Source organism: Vitis vinifera, chromosome 15 (assembly GCF_030704535.1).
Source record: "Vitis vinifera cultivar Pinot Noir 40024 chromosome 15, ASM3070453v1".
NCBI lineage: Eukaryota > Viridiplantae > Streptophyta > Magnoliopsida > Vitales > Vitaceae > Vitis > Vitis vinifera.
In genome coordinates this window covers 16,226,527-16,245,993 of record NC_081819.1, presented here as the reverse complement: position 1 = coordinate 16,245,993, position 19,467 = coordinate 16,226,527, and the positions used below count along the sequence as shown (strand labels likewise).

The 19,467-nt window shown below is 37.7% G+C and overlaps 1 protein-coding gene across 5 annotated transcripts; it reads right to left on the bottom strand.

Annotated features, from left to right (window-relative positions):
• Positions 1-1,787: 1,787 nt before the first annotated feature.
• Positions 1,788-18,071, bottom strand: LOC100244472 (probable plastid-lipid-associated protein 11, chloroplastic). 5 transcript variants are annotated; one of them, XR_009467843.1, is made up of 6 exons: positions 17,446-18,071; positions 16,700-16,765; positions 12,844-12,993; positions 3,104-3,217; positions 2,877-2,926; positions 1,788-2,191 (listed from the first exon to the last, which is right to left on the bottom strand). XR_009467843.1 is itself a non-coding variant. In XM_019225398.2 (4 exons), exons 1-3 carry the CDS (start codon positions 18,045-18,047, stop codon positions 3,118-3,120), a joined length of 768 nt encoding a protein of 255 aa, XP_019080943.2. In that variant the 5' UTR covers positions 18,048-18,051; the 3' UTR covers positions 2,750-2,926; positions 3,104-3,117. The 5 variants fall into 5 exon arrangements, 2 of the variants coding, with proteins under 2 accessions (XP_019080943.2, XP_059599119.1); XR_009467842.1 differs by having other exon boundaries at positions 3,104-3,284; positions 17,446-18,051; XR_002031886.2 differs by lacking the exon at positions 12,844-12,993 and having other exon boundaries at positions 17,446-18,051.
• Between the last annotated feature and the right edge of the window lie 1,396 nt (positions 18,072-19,467).

Genomic DNA, 19,467 nt, shown 5'->3' with positions numbered 1-19,467 from the left:
CCAAGATCTCTTCCCATTCTCTCTCTACCCTTACCCTTTTTTTCTTTTTCTTTTTTCTTTTTTCTTTTCTTTTTTCTTTTTTGTTCTTTTTTTTTCCCGGTTCTCACTTGAATATTTAACTCTTAAGATGACACCCCACACATATATTCCAGATTATTCCTAAGATTTCCTCTTCCAAAGGGGACCAAAATCATTATCATCTTTTTAGGACATGATGTTTTCCTAATCTTATATACTAAAGAATGATGTGAAAAATATTTTAATGAGAATATATTGATGCTGTTTAAGGCCTATCAGAAGAGTTGCTTTTCTGTTTTTAACACATGAAGGTGTCTATCAAAGAAAATTGAAGCAAGAATATTCTGTAGCTGCAGACAAAAGAATATGGAAAGTTATTCCTAGGAAGATTTTTTTTTTTTTTTTTATGAATTTAAATAATCCCCTAATGATAAAAATATAAAAAGATGTTCCCATTATTATTACTAAAGAATTCACTTTAAAGGGTATCAGGATTCTTGGGCCACCCTACCAACATAGAGAGAATGGGCAAAAACAAGACTGCTTCAAACAGGCTTGTTTTCAGATTTTGGGTCATCACAAATAGATTCAAATTGTTTGATTCATAAAATGAGTTTAAAGTAAGAAAAAGAAAAAAAAAAGTGTCATTTGGGCTCAAAATTCGCAATTCATCCTTCAGTTTCAAATTTGGTAGCTCGGAAAATTAAAGGAAAACAATGGAAAAAAGAAAAAAGAAAAAAGAAAAAGACAAGAAAAAAAGTCCCATACAAAATCCCAAAAGGTCCCAAAGGGGCCCCCACCACCAAGGCCAAGAGGAAGTGATTTTCACTATTTGTCAACTTTCTTCATCACAGACACACACTCCATGATACGGCAGCACAGAGACCACAGAAAACTACTTTATTCTTGTATCCATTTCCTTTTATTTTGCCTACACGTCTCAGTGCATGTGGGTTCCGTACAGCAATTGCCTGTTGTATACAGCAAGCACCGATTTATCACAATATGAGAAAATGGTGGGTATTGCGTAGGAGTAGGACCCAGAAAGTGCGGAAATCTAATATGTGAAGGTGGGGTGTCAGCAAAACCCTACCATCAATTGACTTCCTGCATTGTTTCCATGCAATTCCATCAATATCCAAATATGGGGTCATGACACGTGATTCTTACCAACTGTGTGGGGGCTCTTTCTTCGGACTGAAAGCTGGGGCATTCCACCCCCTACACTTTCCTGTACTATTTCCAGACCTATCCTCATTTGGTCTTTTTACCAGAATCTAACCAACTGTGTTTTCCCAGATTGATCCGGGTGAGATATCTCCACTGGATTTTCACCCTACCTCTTTTAAGAGTTCACTTATTGAAAGAATAAGTGAATAGCTACCCTTCATTCTCTTCTCCAACCATTGCTATTATTTCTTTTTGGAAAACTTTTCAAAGACAGTATTCATCTTCTCTCTCTATTCTTCCAAGACTATTTCCAGGGACATTGCCCAACTTCAGGGCTATTCCCAACCTCAGGGCCATTCCCAATCTCAGGGACTATAGTCCTTTTTACTATGATTCTATGGATACATCTGTGGTACAGATGCAGTAGACATATGGGGCTGTAAGGAGCTCCAGAACTCAACAACAATGGGATTCCATTTAAGTTTTCACCTAAACATATGAGGAACTAGAATAACTGATTATGGTCAGTAGAGTAAATGAACATCTCAGAGAACATTGGGGTTTTTATCCCCTTTTGGCATGCAAATGACACAGAGATAAACGAACTAAGAAGGCTAAAGGACACTACTATTGAAACAGAGGTATAAATTAACAAAATAGGCATCTATCTGATAAACAGAAAAACTGCAAACCCGTGATGGACACGTAGGGGTCCCCAAGCTGAAGAACCAAAATTTGTAGCAGAGATGAATAGGTACAAGATAGCACTGAAGTTAAATATGGATAAGACAATGACAACTAAATGCATGTGAAAAATACCATGATGTGTAAATACCTTTGGAAGGTCATATACTGTTCTTATTTCAGAAAACACAATATGCTGAGATGATCTACTCTGGACCAAAGGAATGCAATTCCATCTTCTCATTCAGATTCTTTGGTGGTCATCCATCCAGTCCATAGCAGGAACTAATTCCATGGAACATATAAACATAAGCCAGAACTGCAAGCATAGGATTAGGAAAAACTCTGTGAGATGAGATATGAAGATATCTATACAAAACCGAGTTGAGCAGCTAGCAACTTGCCAAGTACTCTTAGCCTTATATAATCAGACAACAAACAATCAATGAAATTTGGCAAAGAGCCAAATGACATTGTGCTTCCATTTAATTGACTGTCCAACTTGTTCATAGTGTGATTCTATCATGAAAGTCACCATATGACACAACACACAAATGCACTGGTTAATGAGTAACTTCCTTTTTGGGGGTGACTTTTTTTCTTTTGATTGTGGTGGTGGTTTTGTGGTGTATAGGGGTTTGGTGGGGTGTGGGGGAGGCTGACAACGTGCATTGGTGTGCTGTTTGTGGGGAACAGCAAGAGAGAGAGAGAGAGAGAGAGAGAGAGAATCCTAGATGCATTGTTTCAACACAGAAATCCAGGAAGAGTTGCTATATCAATGTTCTTTGTATATGCATCTTGTTCCCAGCATCTTGTTCTTTGTAGATGCCTGTACTGATACTTTCCTTGATAGCAAATGCATCCATTGGACCAAAAATAAACAATGTGATAACATTGTATTAATTACATATGTTGTAATGTACAATATGTATTAGTTGATAAAACAATTCAAAGGAACTGTACAGAGAAGAAAAACAATTTATGGCTGAGGAATAAGTTCCAACCTCATGCTTCTAGAGTTAATGTCCAGGAGCTATGCAATCCAAAAGAAAACCTGAAACCCAAGAAAAGGGAAAGTGGGGTCTTAGCTAACAAAGCAATCCACGGAAGAAACACACAAGAGTGGTGTTAATTGATCAACAAGAGAAACAGTACCACTGACTAAGTTTCTGAAACATAAAAAGTAATAATGGAAAAAATAGAAGCACTATGCAAAAGAGGTCTATTTTACTTCGTTAATGCAGCTCACTCTTTCCATTCATAAGGTGCCCGTTCAACAACTAAATAATCTTCCCGGATGTCCTTTGCTACTCGAAAACCACTATCTAGGTATACAGATTCAAACCTGCAGAGAAGGGGAATAATTTTGATTATTTCTCCACTCAGAGAGAAAATCCTTCATATTAGCCAACCTGATACAATAAAGAAAAAAAACAATCTGAAACCATAATAACAAAATGTTGATAAACCCCATAAAAGAAAATGTTCCAGGTGCGCATGTGTGCACATATGTTATTGAACCTTTATGGAGACATTTGACAGAACAAAGTAACTTTTCAATTCAAGCATTAAAACATAAGCAAACATCTACTCTAATTAACTGTTCAAGAGTAGGCTTTGTCAGCCAAAACACTTTGCTTATACCCTACTCTCCATGAATGTTCAAATCCGATCAAGATTTCCTTGTGTTCTTTCTCAGTCCCCTTTTTGTAGAACCTTATAACAGTCTAAAAGACGAACTCTTATTTATTTTATGGACATAAGGGAAGCATCATAAGATGTTTATTTTATCATCTAAAAGGGATAGACTCATGGTTTTTCTTTCATATGCTCATATTCAATTTTACCCTTGTTTTGCCATTCATTAACCTTAAATCATCATCTCACCTACACTCAAAACTTTCAATATACTGTTGATGGCTAAAAGTTGGCTCCACAAACCATGGCAAATCCATACACTCCTGGATTTTTTCTCACATGCTCCTATTCAAATTAAAAGATCCTTTTAATTTGATCTATATATTCCAGTAACATAAACCATGTAGGAATTCTATAGAAACCTATTTCCCTATGTATCCCTCATTGTCTACAATTAAACTAAGATAATAAATTGGCCATTTTCAGAAAACTTTGACTAGTCCACTTTGAAAGAATATTATTAAGGAAGCTCTCTCCATGAAGGTCGGACGAAGGGCTTGGTTTGGGATTGAGTCCAAGTCCTTTGAGATTTCGGTGGAGCTGTCTAAAGGGAAGTGGACTGGGGTAATTACAGAGAGGGGTCGGAACTTCTCTTCTTGGATTAGATTTGGAGAGAGGGGTTTATCCTTACTCCTAGAAGGTGTGGAAGAATGCTGCCAAAAGGAGAACTTGAAGGAGTTCAAAAATTCTTGGGTGGAGGAAGGAAGGACCTATAAGCTTCAGCTGCACAGCAATGAGGCAGGAAGGTATCTGCTGTGTTTGGCGTTTTCAGCAGAGGCGAATAGGTTTGTGTTGATTTTCCCAGAGGGGAAACGGTTGCCGGGGGGATGGTTTGTTCTTGCTCAAAAGTTGAGAGACTGTAGAATAAACAAAGCCCAAGGAGGGTAGGATTGATGCCTTTAAGGGGGAACATGGGCAGGGGCAAGGGTCTTTGGAGGCCATTCCCTCGTTGAAACAGGGGAGTGTGAGTGAAGAGGTGTGGTTGCAGTATGGGGGAGTAAACTCTTTCAACAAATTGCAGTTTCTTAATCGATGTTTGGTGGGAAAGTGGGGGGATGTCTTAGAGGAGGGCCCGTTGCTGTCCTCTCTAGAGGATTGGACTAGATATCATCAGAGGTTGAAAGGGAGTCTGTCGTTATTCCCTTTGGGTGGGTCCTGGATTTTGTTTGAATTCGAGTTAGCAAGGGAGGCGGAAAGGGAGTTGCAAGAAGGTTTGGATGTTTTCAAGTAGAGACCTCTAAAGCTGGAAAGATGGAGTCCTACTGTAGGATGTCTTAGTGAGAGTTCTCAACCAAGTTCCCATTGGGTGAGGATTGTGGGGCTTCCGCTTTGCTTGTGGCATAGGGATTTCTTTAGACAAGTGGGTGATGTTTGCGGAGGCCATCTGTGGGTGGACGAGGAGACAATGGGGGGCAGAAATTTACAGTGGGCAAGAGTGCTAATCAAGACAATGGAAGAAAGGTACTATGGAAGTTATAGGTGGTGGTAGGAGATCTTTGTTTTTCAATTAATCTATGGTGGGAGACTCCTCCTTGGGTAGTTCCGATGGTCCCCTGTGCTCAGAGACAGGAGGTTTGGGAGAAGAAGGGTTATGTTTCACGCACAACTAATCGCATCGGGATCACAGGACCAAACCCAACTGAGGAGTTGTCGCCTTCTAGTAGGACGAGGCCTGTAGAAGGAGCGGCCTCTCTAGCTCCTTTGGTGGGAAGATTGCAGCGAGAAGTATAGGAGCACGTGATGGTAGGTCTTGTGTGGGAGAAAGGTCAATCATTGGTAGCTGGAGCAGCTTTACAAAGGCGTGCCGGAGTAAATTTTAACCCTTCTTGGACTTTGGAGCACAATGGAGAAGTGGTCTAACCCTTTGGTGAGGAGGCCCAACCCAAAGAAGAATGGCTAGGCCTTCCTGCTGTTAATAGGGCCTTGGAGTTAAAAGAGCCCATGTGTAGTCTTCTAATTTGGCCCACTAGAGCCTTCCAGGCCCAACCCCTTCTGATGTAGTGGAGAAGGGAGGGATTAAGGCCCAACCCTTTTCTCTTTCTCTCAGTGGAGATCTTTTTTGTCCTAGGTGGGAGGGGTCTCCGGTCGAAGTGCATGGAAGGAGGTAGTCGGGGGAGGATCTATTTCCTATGGATGAAACTCTATTGCCGGAGACGGTGCATTTCCAAGGTATGCTGTCTATTTCTTTTCCCGACTCGGGGGGAGGGACTCCTTCTTCTACTCCTCTTTATGGGGCTTTCGAGGAGGATCATCATGATCTAAGATTGATCTATTGGGGAGATTTGGCGACAACGGATAGAGTGGATCAGATGCTGGAGGAAAAGGTTGGGAATGATTCCCTATCCTTGATTTTGAAAGATGGGTCATGGGTACAGCTTCAGCCAGCTTGGGTGGGTACGGAGTCGAGGTTGTTGATGGGGGAGGAGGAAGAGGTTGATGTTATGGGAAAGAGTAGAGTCCCACTGGAGATGCAGTGGGATTCTCCATGTTCCCAAGGAAGTTTCAGAAGATTAGTAGCTTTTAGCAAAGTATCAGGACTTCTAGTGGACGGATTTGAAGATGAAATTTTAGGCCTTTTGGAAAAATTGGAATTGAGAATTAAAGGGAAGACAATAAGGCAAGGGACCAAAAAGGCCAAAGCAAGTGGATCTAAGTTGGAGAGGAACCTTTAAAAGTTGGAATCTGTTAACCATAAGACTGTTTTGAGTGGTGGGAAAGGGGGAGGAATAATCTATGGGGATTTGGTTAGGGTGTGCCAATGAAGCTTTGGATTATTTCATGGAATGTTAGAGGGATAAATGAGGGGAATAAGCGTAGTGTGATCAAATCCTTGATTCATATGTACTCGGCCGATCTTTTGTTTGTCTTCAAGAAATGAAGGTGCAACAAATAATAGTTAGAATGGTGAGGAGCTTGGTTGTGGATAGATTTTTGGAAAGGGGGGTAGTGGATGCTAAGGGCCAAGTAGGGGGAATTGTGGTTTTTTGGGATAAGCGGGTGTTAGAGCTTTTGGAGATGGAGATAGGTGCTTTTTCAATGTCATGTCGTTTTAGAAATTGTGAAGGTGGATTTGAGTGGATGTTTTCCAAGGTTTATGGTCTTGTGCTAGCTGAGGAAAGGGAAGATTTTTGGGTTGAGCTTAGTGCTATAAGAGGTCTTTGAAGGGATCCTTGGTGTATTGGGGGAGATAATGTGGTGAGATTTCCAAAGAAAATGAGGGGTTGTATGAGACACTTAGCTACCATGAGACGTTTCTCAGAGGTTATTGACGAGTTGTGCCTTAAGGACCTTCCCCTATCTAGTGGCGAGTATACATGGTGCGGTGGTCTAAACAACAGTTTTGCCTCTAAGCTAGATCGTTTTCTAGTTTCTTATGATCGAGAAGACTAGTTCAGTGGTTTGGTTCAAAAAATCTTGCCTAATCCAACCTCTAATCATTCACCAATAATGTTGGATGGTGGAGGGATAAGAAATGGAGAGATTCCATTCAAATTTCAAAATATGTGGTTAAAGGTGGACGGGTTTAAAGATCTCTTGAGGAATTGGTGGGAGGGTTATAGAGTCCAAGGGACTCACAACCATTTCTTGGTGATTAAGCTCAAAAGATTGAAACAAAATCTTAAAGTGCGGAAAAGGGAGATTTTTTGGATTGTGTCTACCAAAAAACTGGAGGCTTTGTTGCAGTTAGGACAGTGGGATGCAATGGAAAAAGTTAGAACCCTCACAATGGAGGAATTAGAGCTTAAAAGGATGGTGACAGATGAGCTTAAAATTAGGCATTATTGGAGGAAATTTTATGGAGGCAGAAATCAAGAAAGTTGTGGCTGAAAGAAGGGGATAAAAATACTAGATTTTTTCACAAAATGGCTAACTCTCGTAGACAGAGGAATTTCCTGGAGAAGTTAAGGATAAATCGTGCTTTACTAGAGGGGGAGAACAACATTAAAGAGGGAGGGCAGATGGTTTTCATCCGTTACTGTCTTAGACAGGGGAATGGTGACCAAGTATAGAGGGACTGGTGTCTAATTCTTTGTCGCCAGCGGTTACAGTAGATTTGGAGCTTCCTTTTTCTAAATGAGAGGTTTTTTCAATTTTGTCTAGTTTATGTGGTGATAAAGCCCCGGGTCCAAATGGTTTTACTTTGGCTTTTTGGCAAGACTGTTGGGATGTTGTTAAAAGTGAGGTCATGAGTTTCTTTAGAGACTTCTACAACACGGGATGCTTTAAGAGAAGCTTAAATGCTACTTTTGTAGTCTTGGTGCCTAAAAAGGGGGAACTGAAGAGTTCAAGGATTTCGGGCCTATTAGCTTGGTTGGGGGCTTGTACAAATTGTTGGCCAAAGTCCTAGCTAATAGACTCAAAAAGGTGGTGGGTTCTTTGGTCTCGGATTTTCAACATGTTTTTGTGTGGGGGAGGCAAATCCTGAATGCAGTTTTGATAGCCTATGAGGTCATTGATTCTAGACTTAAAGATAATTTGAGTGGATTTCTTTGCAAGTTGGACATAGAAAAGGCGTATGACCATGTAAATTGGAATTGTGTAATTGCAGTTATGGAGAAAATGGGCTTTGGCTCCGAGTGATTGGATTGGATTAGATGGTGTATCTCAACGGTTCGCTTCTCTATATTGATCAATGACACTCCTAGTTTTTTAAGCAGTTCTTAAGGGTTGAGACAAGGAGACCCTTTGTCTCCTTATTTGTTTATTATAGTGATCAAGATTCTTTCTTGTTTGATTTCTAGAGCAAAGGAGGATGGCTTTTTTTAGGGGTTCTAAGTTAAGGAATGGTATGAGGTGGGAGTAGAGGTCTCCTATTTGTTCTTTGCAGATGATACCCTCATTTTTTGTGATGTAGGCAAGGAAAGTCTAGAGTACTTGAGTTGGGTGTTTTTGTGGTTTGAGGCATGTTCCGGTCTCAAGATAAATATGGAGAAAAGTGAGTTGATTTATGTTGGAGACGTCCAAAATGTGGAGGAGTATGACGAGGTCTTATTTTGAAAGGTGAGCACTCTTCCATCCGGTTACCTGGGCCTCCCCTTAGGTGTTCCTTACAAGACCAATAGGATTTGGGAAGGGGTGGAGGAAAGGTTAAAAAAAAAAAATTGCTTTGTGGAAGAGACAATATATCTTGAAATGTGGAAGGTAGACATTGATTAAGAGCACTTTATCTAGCTTGCCTATTTATTTTATATCCCTCTTTGTTATCCCTATTAGAGTGGCGGCTAGATTGGAAAAAATCCAAAGAGACTTCCTTTGGGAAGGAGGGGGTTTGGTAAATAAGCCTCATTTGGTGAAGCAGTCGATTTTTTGTATGGAGAAACAAAAAGGGGGTTTGGGTTTTAGAAGTCTTCCTCTCTTTAATAAGGCCCTGTTGGGGAAACGGTCTTGGAGATTTGTGAAGGAAAGGGATACTCTTTGGAAACTGGTAATAATTGGTAAGTATGGGGTGCAAGAGGGGGCGTGTTGCACAAAGGAGGTGGAAGGGAGGTTTGGTTTAGGAGTTTGGAAGGCGATTAGAAATGAATGGAATGTTTTCAAAGCTAATACAAGGCTTAAGGTCGGTTTGGGGATCGGGATGAAGTTCTAGGGTGATAAGCGGTGTGAGGAAACACCTCTAAGGGACACATTTTTGGGCCTTTATTTCTATCGCTATCTCTAAGGATGCTTAGGTGGAAGATGTTTGGGATGGGGGTAGTTGGAGTCCAAGGTTTATTAGACATTTCAATGATTGGGAGTTGGAGGATGTTGATTCTATGTTTGGGAGGTTTCATAACAACTCTATTGTTTCAGGTTCTATTGACGACATGGTATGGATAGGGACTAAGAATGGAATTTTTTCTATTCAATCTTATTACTTCTCTTTGGCAAGTAGGAGCTCTAAGTCTTTCCCGCACAATACAGTGTGGAACTCTTGGGCCCTATAAGAGCTAGTTTTTTTTGTTTGGGAGGCAACTTGGGCTAGAATATTGGCTCAGGGCTAACTTAGAAGGAGGGGTTGGAGGTTGCCAAACAAATACTACATGTGTACGGTACCTGAGGAAATGAGAGATCATATTTTGTTGCATTGTATGAAAGCAAGCTTACTGTGGCAGCTGGTCTTTGCTCTTTTTCAAGTTTAATGGGTGATGCATTCGTCTGTGAGAGGGGTGCTCTTAAGTTGGAATAGTCACTTGGCTGACAAAAAGAGGAAAAAGGCTTGGAAAGTTGCCCTGCTTTGCATTTTTTGGTCTATTTGGAAAGAAAGGAATAGGAGTCTTTGAGGATAGGGAAAGTTCAAATCAAACAATCAAAAGTTCTTTTTTGTACATCTTTTGGGATTGGGTTAGAGTGTATATGGGGGATAGTGTCACTTCTTTGTTAGATTTTGTGGATTGGTTATGCTCTACATAGGGTGAGGTCGTTTTCTGTGCGTTCTCGCCCCTATTGGTTTTTTGTATATGTATACATCGTGTATACTTTTTTAATACAATACTTTTTACTTATCAAAAAAAAAAAAAAAAACCTTTGACATGCTTTGTTTAAAGAACTAGATAACAAGTAAGAGGATGGCAAGAACAAGGATGAGGAATTTCTCTTCCTTTTTGGAGAGCCTTCCACTTCTAAATGGTCATATTACTTGGATAAACAACCAAATCAGTCCAACAGTAGCAATAATAAATAGATTCAATTTGTTCCATCAATAGGGTTGAGTTAGCTGAGGATGTTTCTTGTCAGTGCTGCCTATATTGATCTTGGATTTTTAAGATGGTGTAACCATGTGATACAAAAACCAGTGCCTTCATGAGGAAGGAGTAATTCTATAGAAATTAATGCCAGCATAGGAAGAAGAAGAAGGAAAACCACAAAATGGGAGGAATCAATGAAAAAAAGAGGAAGAGATGCAAAATAGTGACTGGAGGTGAAAATTATTAACATGATCAACCAAACTTGAAAGTGACATAAACATGGTGGATTTAGGTTGAACCTAATTACGTTATCCAGCCCACATAACCTGTTTATCAAACCAATCATGTTCAACATAGGGACTTACAGTCATAGACTCATTTAACCATTTTGAATCCCCCCTTTTTTTTAACACACAAGTTAGCAAGTTATGCTTGTCAACTTCAACTTGATCGAAACAAATCTATTTATTGAACAATTTAGATAGTTAATGTCATGTTATCAGTCTAATAAAGAGGTTGTGTTTATATTATAAGACCTTGATATGGTCATTATGCAGATCATATTTAGTTTGAGTATACTTTAGGATAATCTTACTTTGACATGACACAAACTTCCTATTGCCACCACAATAAACACCAAAACCATATATAGCTACCTTACATTCCAGCATAGAAGTGCCTACAAGTATTCTAAAGAAATGGCCACCTTCTAGCAAGCATATCCACCTCTGAATTTTGATCCCTATTAATCCACAGGAAGGAGTTCTCAATATATGAGGAAAGATCCATAAGTCCTTGAAAAGATGATGAAAACACCAAGGATAAGTCTTCTCTTAACCATTGAACTGATAACATTTGCAAGTTTCCTCCTTCAATAATGTTGGTCATATCTCTAGAATCCATTCCTTAAAAAGGCTTGAGGAAGAGCCGGATTTCATCTCTAACAGCATTGCCCTTACCTATTTGCCTTCTACACACAAGTCGGATGTTGTATGATTCATGAGGGCCCAATATCACAACCTAGGGTCAAGATTGCCCAAATAACAAGCATGAAGAGTTAATTCACCTTCAAAACAGGGGGCCATGACCAAGAAATAAGGAAAGATGTCTGACTCCTGAAGTAAGAAGCTACTGCTACCAAATTTATAAGGATATCAGAAAGAAAAATTCCTCTACAAATTAGTTGTTAACAAAGCCCAAAGGGAACCCAAGGAAATTTACCATATACCAAATGCTCCACTCCAAGTCCAAAACACCATTAAAGGTTCTATTACCAACTCTCCTCCTAAATGGACCAAAAACAGTCGTGCAACCTATACTTCAAAGCACCATTCCCATCCTACCCCAAAAGCATAAAAAGGATACCCCACACCTCGAAAAATTAGAGGCAGATTGCAGCAAATTCAGGCCTTCCTAAGGATTGATCCTGTAAAATAAGGCAATCAAATAATCATGGATAAGAGTCAACAACTAACTGCTAGCTAATATACAAGCCAAGAGAAACAGATTTAATAGCTCCCTCTCTTCTGCAAGAAATCACTGGTGCTGGCTCTCTTAAGAGCAACAAGCAACAAGAAACAAGCAACAATCCAAGGCCTTAAATTTGGGAGCAGCTCTAGACTTCAAAATCATGTGCTAAGAAAAGCTAGAGGTTTCTTGAGAACAGAAACAAAGAACCAAAGGGAGAGAGAGAGAAGTTTGCCAGTGAAATTCCACCACACAGGACCATACCCTCACCTCAGGGATGTTAGTGTTGAAGAATATTCTTTGCTAAGGTGTAAAAAAAAGGTCAAAGATGTCCTGCCATTGAGGTTCCATCTAAAATTAATTTTTTTTAGGAAAAAGAAGGTAGGGAATAAATTAGCCCATTGGTTAATTAAAGTTAAAGATTGCAGAACAGAACAAGCTACGGAAGAGAAAATTAGAGGCATGATTCCCCACCAATGGTGAATCCAGAATTAATGAGCAAGCCTCCAAACAGAGAATGGATGGGGAGGGAAGGTATGCAACTACCAGAACATCACCCAAAGAGAAGGATGCAAAACTATAGCATGAATAGAAGAATGGAAGCAAATAATGGGAACTATCTTCCTCACTTTTTTCTGTAAAGGTATGCTTTCAAATTTTCCTTTTTCTTTTGCGGTAGTCACATATCAATAATGATGGTTACTCATTTGATTAAGCACCCATAATAGCCAAGAGGCTGAAAATTTTACATAGAATGGATATATAGTCAGTGGCTCACCCATGGTGTGCTAGTGAATGCAACAAAGTGGATTGCTCAAAACAAGATAGTGGTACATTTAGAATCAAGGACTGTCACTCATAAGATATAATTATTGAAAACCCCATGCATTATATCCTCAGATATCATGGACATGTGCATACATATCCATTTTGAGTTGGCAGTCCGTTGTTCACAGAAAGAAGGTGTTTGACAAAGAGACTGTAAGCATCTTTCAAGTACTGAAGAGGAAGACGCATATCAGGGTGATGCAATTAGATCACAAGGTGAAATCTTACAGAAAGCTCATAAAAAACATAACTCTAGATAAAGTTTGTTCAAGTTTTTCAATTAAATAATTGGTTTTGAACGAAGTACACTCACAATATATTCCAATTATAGAAACCGTGAAGTATAGCAAAAGCTCCTGCTCTTCATTCCTTCCAAGCATAAGGAGCACGATCAACAACCAAATAGTCTCCCCTTATATCCTTCACAACTCGAATTTCATCATCAAGGTACACAGATTCAAACCTATAGAAGCAAAATGTCCTCAAATCCAATCATAGAAAAACGAAAATAAAAACAAAACAAAACAGGCCAGCATGTCCACTTACTGCCTCCAAAATTTAAGAATGAAAATTAAAAATAAAATAAAATAAAACAAAGGCTGAAAAGAATGAGAAAAAAACCAATCAACAATGATGACAACAACTAAAAACCATCTTTAGAACTACATATTGATGAATGAATAATTCCAAACACCTGGCTATGTATATCGACACTCCATTTTTGGATTTAATTAAGTATAACTATTTACAAAATACAAAAAATCTACAATCATATTAATTGAAATTTCCTTCTTTCAATGATGGGTAGGATATGCTTTGTGAAAAAAGTGGATTTAATGGATAAAATTTTGTATCTCAATAGTGTGATTCACAATGTCAGCGAATGGAACACCTGTTGGCTTTTCTTAACCACTCGAGGGGCTCAAGGCAATAAGACCCCCCTTCATGAATGGAACCCCATTCACGTTGGTTAGTTAAGGCCCTAAATTGTTCTATAGACAAAATGGTGGAGGAACAGTTCGTTTCAGGTTTAAATTGGGAGGTTGGGTGGTGAAGCAATGGAGATTTTCTACCTAATTTTTGTTGATGGTGCTTGCTCTTTTCTAGGCTATCTTTTATTGGTTTATGTATTTCATGTGGATTCTTTGTAGTTTGAGAGAGTTTCGAGTTTGAACATTAATTTGGAAAACAGTGATTTAATTTTGACAGGTGAAGTTTCAGATGTTGAGGAATTGGTCACACTTTTAAGGTGTAGAGTAAGCAAGGCATCTTCTACTTATCTAAGCCTCAAATTGGGTACTCCATTCAAATCTAAAATAATGTGGGATGTGGAGGAGGGAGTGATACTATAAAGACTTGTTTCTTCGAAAGAGCAATATACATAGAGGGGAGGGGAATGCTACTGAAGAAAATTCTATCTAGCTCGCCTATTTATTACATGCTCCTCTTTGTTTTTCCTAGAGTGGTGCAATTGAGGCTCAACAAGGTTTAACATGACTTTCTATGGAGGGTGGTATGCTGGAGAAGAAACTTCATTGGATGGAGTGATTGATTGTTTTTTTTTTGATAGACAAAGAGAACCATTAGATTAAAAAAAGGCCAGAAAATAGGGGGCGCTCCCTAAGTACACAGGCTGTATACAAAGAAGGCCCAAAACAAGGCAACAAGAGAAAAATAAAGTCTAAAAAGGATTAGCTAAACAACAACCCTATCACCCAACAAATTCCGAAAAGATAGATAGTCCAAGTCCACGAATTGTTGAGACCATTCAAGCAGGGACCGAAGAAAAAGTTTTCTCAAGCTCGTATTTGTCATCTCTTCCTCTAGGAAGGTTCTTCGATTTCGCTCTACCCAAATACACCAAAACAGACAAATAGGCGCCATTTTCCAAACTACACTCCTTTTCTTTCCCATGCCTTTCATTTTCCACTCAAGAAGCAAATTTCTCACGGAATCCGGGAGCACCCACACCACCCCAAACGAAGAAAACAATAAGTTCCAAAAATCCCTTGTCTTACCACAATGAATTAGGATGTGGTTCGCCGTTTCCTCATTTTCTTTGCACAGGTTGCATCTATTAGCCATAGACCAACCCCTCCTCATCAGCATATCTATAGTGGAAATTTTACCCCAAACTGCTTCCCAAGCAAAAAAACGAGTTCTTAAAGGGGCATACGAACCCCAAACCTCCTTTTCTGGAAATAAAGGGCTATTGTCTTCCTTCAAAGACCTATAATAAGAATTTACCTTAAACGTTCCTTTTCTCTCAATTTTCCAAACCAGAAAATCCTCCCCTTCTTGCACCCTTACTGCAGAAATGTAGATTGTTAGCTTTGATAAAAAGAAGGGACACTAAGTATAAAATTTCTCTCTGCTCAGATGGTCCATGGACCTACAAGGAAAATGGTGTTAGAGCCTAAGAGGTTAGTGATAGACAATGTTAGACTTTGGAAATGTGATAGATGATCATAGACCTTGGAAATGTGTTATCCTAGGTAAATTTGAGGAGGGTGAATGGTTGATGCTCTAGCAAGAGAAAGGAGAGTTTCAGGCTGGAGCTGTGAAAAGCAATAAGGAAGAGGATAGTTGGAGTTTCAACCTTTTCCCAAGAACAAACTTTTTAGTGGAAAATGCTAGAAGGATAAAGTTTTGGCATAATGTATGGTGTGATAGCCCCACATTGAGTGTGTCCTTTCCTTTTTGGCCTCTACAACCGCTACTAGGGATGCTTGGATTCTTGATGTTTCAGAGGAGATTGTTGACAATGGGCATTGAAACCCGTGTTTCTTAAGGTATTTGCATGATTGGCAAATAGAAAGTGCGAAATTTTTCCTAAAACAACTTAACAAGGTAGCAATACTAAGGGAACAAGAGGATAGTCTGGTGCAGAGATGTGCTAAAGACGAGACATTTATATTAAATCTTTCTATTGCTCTATAGATCTAGATTGAAGAATTATTTTCCCTACTAAGGGTGTTTGGTTCTCAAGCTCTCACAAAATTGGGATTTTTTTATTGGGAGGCAATATAGGAAAACATCTTGATAATGGGCCAGCTCAGGAGAAGAGTTTGATCTATACCTAATTAGTTGGCTCGGCAAAAGATATGAGAAATCAGTCAACCAGCTATTAATACATTGTGGTGAAGCTAGGAGTCTAAGGCACTTGCTATTCTCGTTTTTTTGGCCCAAGTACCACCTAGGTCAATGAAGGAGGTTTTACTAAGGTGGAATAAGATATTTGGAGAAAAGAAGTGTAAGAAGGTTTGGAAAATAACCCCATTATGTTTATATCATTTGGTAGGAGAGGAACAGTAGAACTTTTAAAGGATTGGAGTGTCAAGATCAATTGCTGGAGTAGTTTACTTTCTCTTCCTTGGTTTAGAAAGGCATTGGGTAGTGGATTTTGTCCTTACTTCATTCCATTAACTGAATCTGATCCTCTGAGAGAGTTGTTGCTTTTGTCTTCATTATGTGCTTTGCATACTACTTCTAGCTTGCTTGGGCTGCACCCTCTTTTCTTGGCACTTTTTGAAATTAAATTTTCTTTGCTATTGTAATAATAATAACAACTAAATAAATAACATCAGAAAATTTCTTAAATCAGCTTGCTAGCTGTGTAGTGATCCTCCATCTCCAATTCATTATGTTTTTTGACATCACTGTTCATACAACACATTAGCTGATAAGTGGTAAGACAATAACAGAGAGCTAGAAGTGAGTCCATTCATAAGAAGTCAGAGGTAGCACCAAATAGACACAAGATGAGACAACCACGTGAGATGAGAGAAAGCCACAGATAACTGGTCTACAACATACTGCCTCAGGGTCCAAATTTAACCTGATCAATGACAATTGAAAAGCCATCGTCCAACATACAGTCTCTAAAACCAAAGGCAAAAGAGCATCAAATTGCTTAAATGTTACAGTGGACACACTTCATCTTAGTCTGAAAATAAAATGAGTAGCATTAGAACATCAAATTGCTCAAATAGGACAATGAGAGGCTGAAGGGTTCAACAGACAAAAATACCAATATACTATAATTATGTTATTCTTAGACATGTTGCTTGTAGCATACAAGGATAAATAGAATCATACCCTACTTCATAAACTACTAAACACCAACAGTATTCAATGTCACTATATCAATCACAAAATTGAACACTCACCAACCCTGGCCAAATGGCGGCAATGGAAATTCCCAATCCTTTCCACGTAGAACCGCACTTGTAAATCTAATGCGAAACAATATCAAAATCAAGCTAAAGCCAAAAGGGGAAAAGAAGAAAAGAGAAAAGAAATATATGTAATAAGGATATGTTTGGTTAACAAGAAGCTGAAGGAATAGAAAATAATTCAATATTTTGAATGTTCAATTTTTTTTCCTTTATCTCCTTTTCTTCATCCATTTTCTCACCCATCAAACAAAGGAGAACATATAAGACTGAAAATTTTGTTTTCTTCATCTCCCTCCACTTTCTGGGCAACCAACCAGAACATATATTTTGTTGTCTTTATTCCCCTCTATTCTCTGCGGCTACAAAAGAGAAAACCCAAGCTCAAAAAAATTTTGGCCTTGTTCTTCTTTTTTTTCCCTTTTTTTTTTTTCCATCGACCAAATAGAACATAAGACCCAATTTTTCCCCCTCTATTTCTCACCCATCGAACATAAAAAAAAAAAATGAAGAAGAAGACTCGAGACTTTGTTTCTTTCTTCCTTTTTTTTTTCCACTTTCTGAGCAACCAAAGAAAATCGCACGAGACTCAAAAAAAAATTCTCCTTCCCTTTTTCTAATTTTTTTCATCAAGCAAAGAGAATACAATATACCCAAGATTTTATCTTCCTTTCTTTTCCACCATTTTCTCAGTAACCAAACGAGATATGATGCCATAACTAAGAGACACAAACACATACCTAAAATTCACTCTCTTCGACGAAGCAATCTCAATGGTTGATCTAACAAAGAAAACCCCGGAAGGCGGAAACGTAATGACATTGTTAAGAACGCGTTTCTCAACATCTATAACCTGCAAAACATCACCCGCCTGTGTACCGAAAAGGGGCGCCTTTTCGATAATGAATAGCTGCTCCTTCTCTGTAGTCCAGAGCAACCGCCACGTGGCAGAGAGAGAATCACCGGTGGTGACCGTATCCTGGCCCAGAACGGCCATGGCGTCGATGGCTTCCACAATTTCAGAACGCTTGCTCGGATTGTTTAGGGTTTTGAGGCCTCGTTCTTGGTCGGAAATGAGGTTGAGGAGGTGGCGCTTGGCGGAGAGAGCTTCGGAGGTGGTTGTGGAGCAGGTGATTGTGGAGGAACGAGGATAGTGGGATTTAAGGGAGTTAGGGTTAGGGTTAGGGCTTTGGGGATTGAAGGGAATGTGGTGGAGGAGTAGAGCTGTCGCCATTGAGGAGTGAAGAAGATGACGATCGTTTTGGAGGTTGGAATTTCCCGGTGGATATTTCGTGAGAAGGGACACGTGCAATGCACGTGTCCATGACAGTATACGTTTCATATCTACGTTATTCTGAAGTGACTTTTGAATACATGTTCGCAAAATACATAAATCTATTATAAAATAAATAATTAATTAAATATTAAATATTAAAAAATAAAATACAATTAATTTTATTTATTCAATTTATCATAATTAGGTAAAAAAAAAAAATCAAAATGAATCAAAATCACAACTCGCATAACTTTTTCAAGAATATCTACAAGTTATATTATAAATCACGAGTTCATTTTCATCCCATTACTTTTTCGACATATAATTTATATTTATAATAGTTTATTTATTTTATAAGGAATCTAATTATAGAGATATATGAACTAAAAGAGTATCCTCTATAATATTTTTTTACAAAACAAAAAAATAGCAATCTGAATTTAAAACACCTCTTGATCTTATATCAAATTTCATTAACTCAATCTTTTATTTCTCCATGATATAAGCTTTTACGAAATTTGTCTGAATCAAATTTTAACTCCACATCATGACTTTCTTGTGCACTATGCTTTTGTCATGTGTCACAATTTTCCTTATAAGCGACCTTTCATAAGATCATGTTTGGTAGTTAATAAAATAGGATAAATTATCTTATTACTTATTATAACTTATAATCAACCTTCTCGTATATTAAGTTTCCTCGTAAATTACCTTTTATAAGATCTTTATTGACAATGAAATAGGAAAAATTATTTCATCACTTACCATTTTATGTTCAACCAAATATAGGTTATAATAAGTAACAAATATAATATCTACCCTCTATTTTATATTTCTTCTACATGACATATCTTAATTTTAAATATATATATATATATTATTTCATCACAAGTGTAATATATTTATTTATTTATATTATTGTTTTATATGTCTTATTTTGTAAAATATTTTTCATTAAAAATTAAATTTATGATTTTAAAAAGGACGACAAAATATTTATAAATTTTTTTGAAGGGTTCTTTTAATATGAAATAGAAAAAAATACATTAAATTCAAATATAAACGGTAAAAGTGGTTTTGCCTCAATAATTTTAAAATATATTTAAAAAATCCCAAATTTTATAAATTAGTTTTATTTTTATCGATTTAATTTTTTTCTAAAAAAATATATTTACACTTTTTATAAGTCAAATCATTATTTTCTAAAATGAACTTTTTACTTTATAATATTAAATAAAATTATTAAAAAATTAATTTATCATTTTAAATTAAGAAAAGTAACTTACAAATAAATGTATTATAAATTTTTATAATCCGAGGTAAAAATCATCATGAAAAAATTATTTAATATTCTCAAGTGATAAATAAAATCATTTATAATCTTCTAATGAATAATAATTTTATACTTTATATTAAATGAATCCTCTTTTTTTTCTTTTTTAATAAAATTGAATAAAAATATTTTTTTTGTTGATATCAACAATAA

What these genes read in the sequence shown, in the direction of transcription:
- LOC100244472 (XM_019225398.2), bottom strand. Translation starts at nt 18,047, where the DNA reads ATGAAACGTATACTGTCATGGACACGTGCATTGCACGTGTCCCTTCTC. An exon ending in TCGAAGAGAGTGAATTTTAG is followed by an intron (nt 16,766 to 17,445) that starts GTATGTGTTTGT and finishes GTTTCGCATTAG; the next exon opens with ATTTACAAGTGCGGTTCTAC. An exon ending in CCGCCATTTGGCCAGGGTTG is followed by an intron (nt 3,218 to 16,699) that starts GTGAGTGTTCAA and finishes CCTTCTCTGCAG; the next exon opens with GTTTGAATCTGTATACCTAG.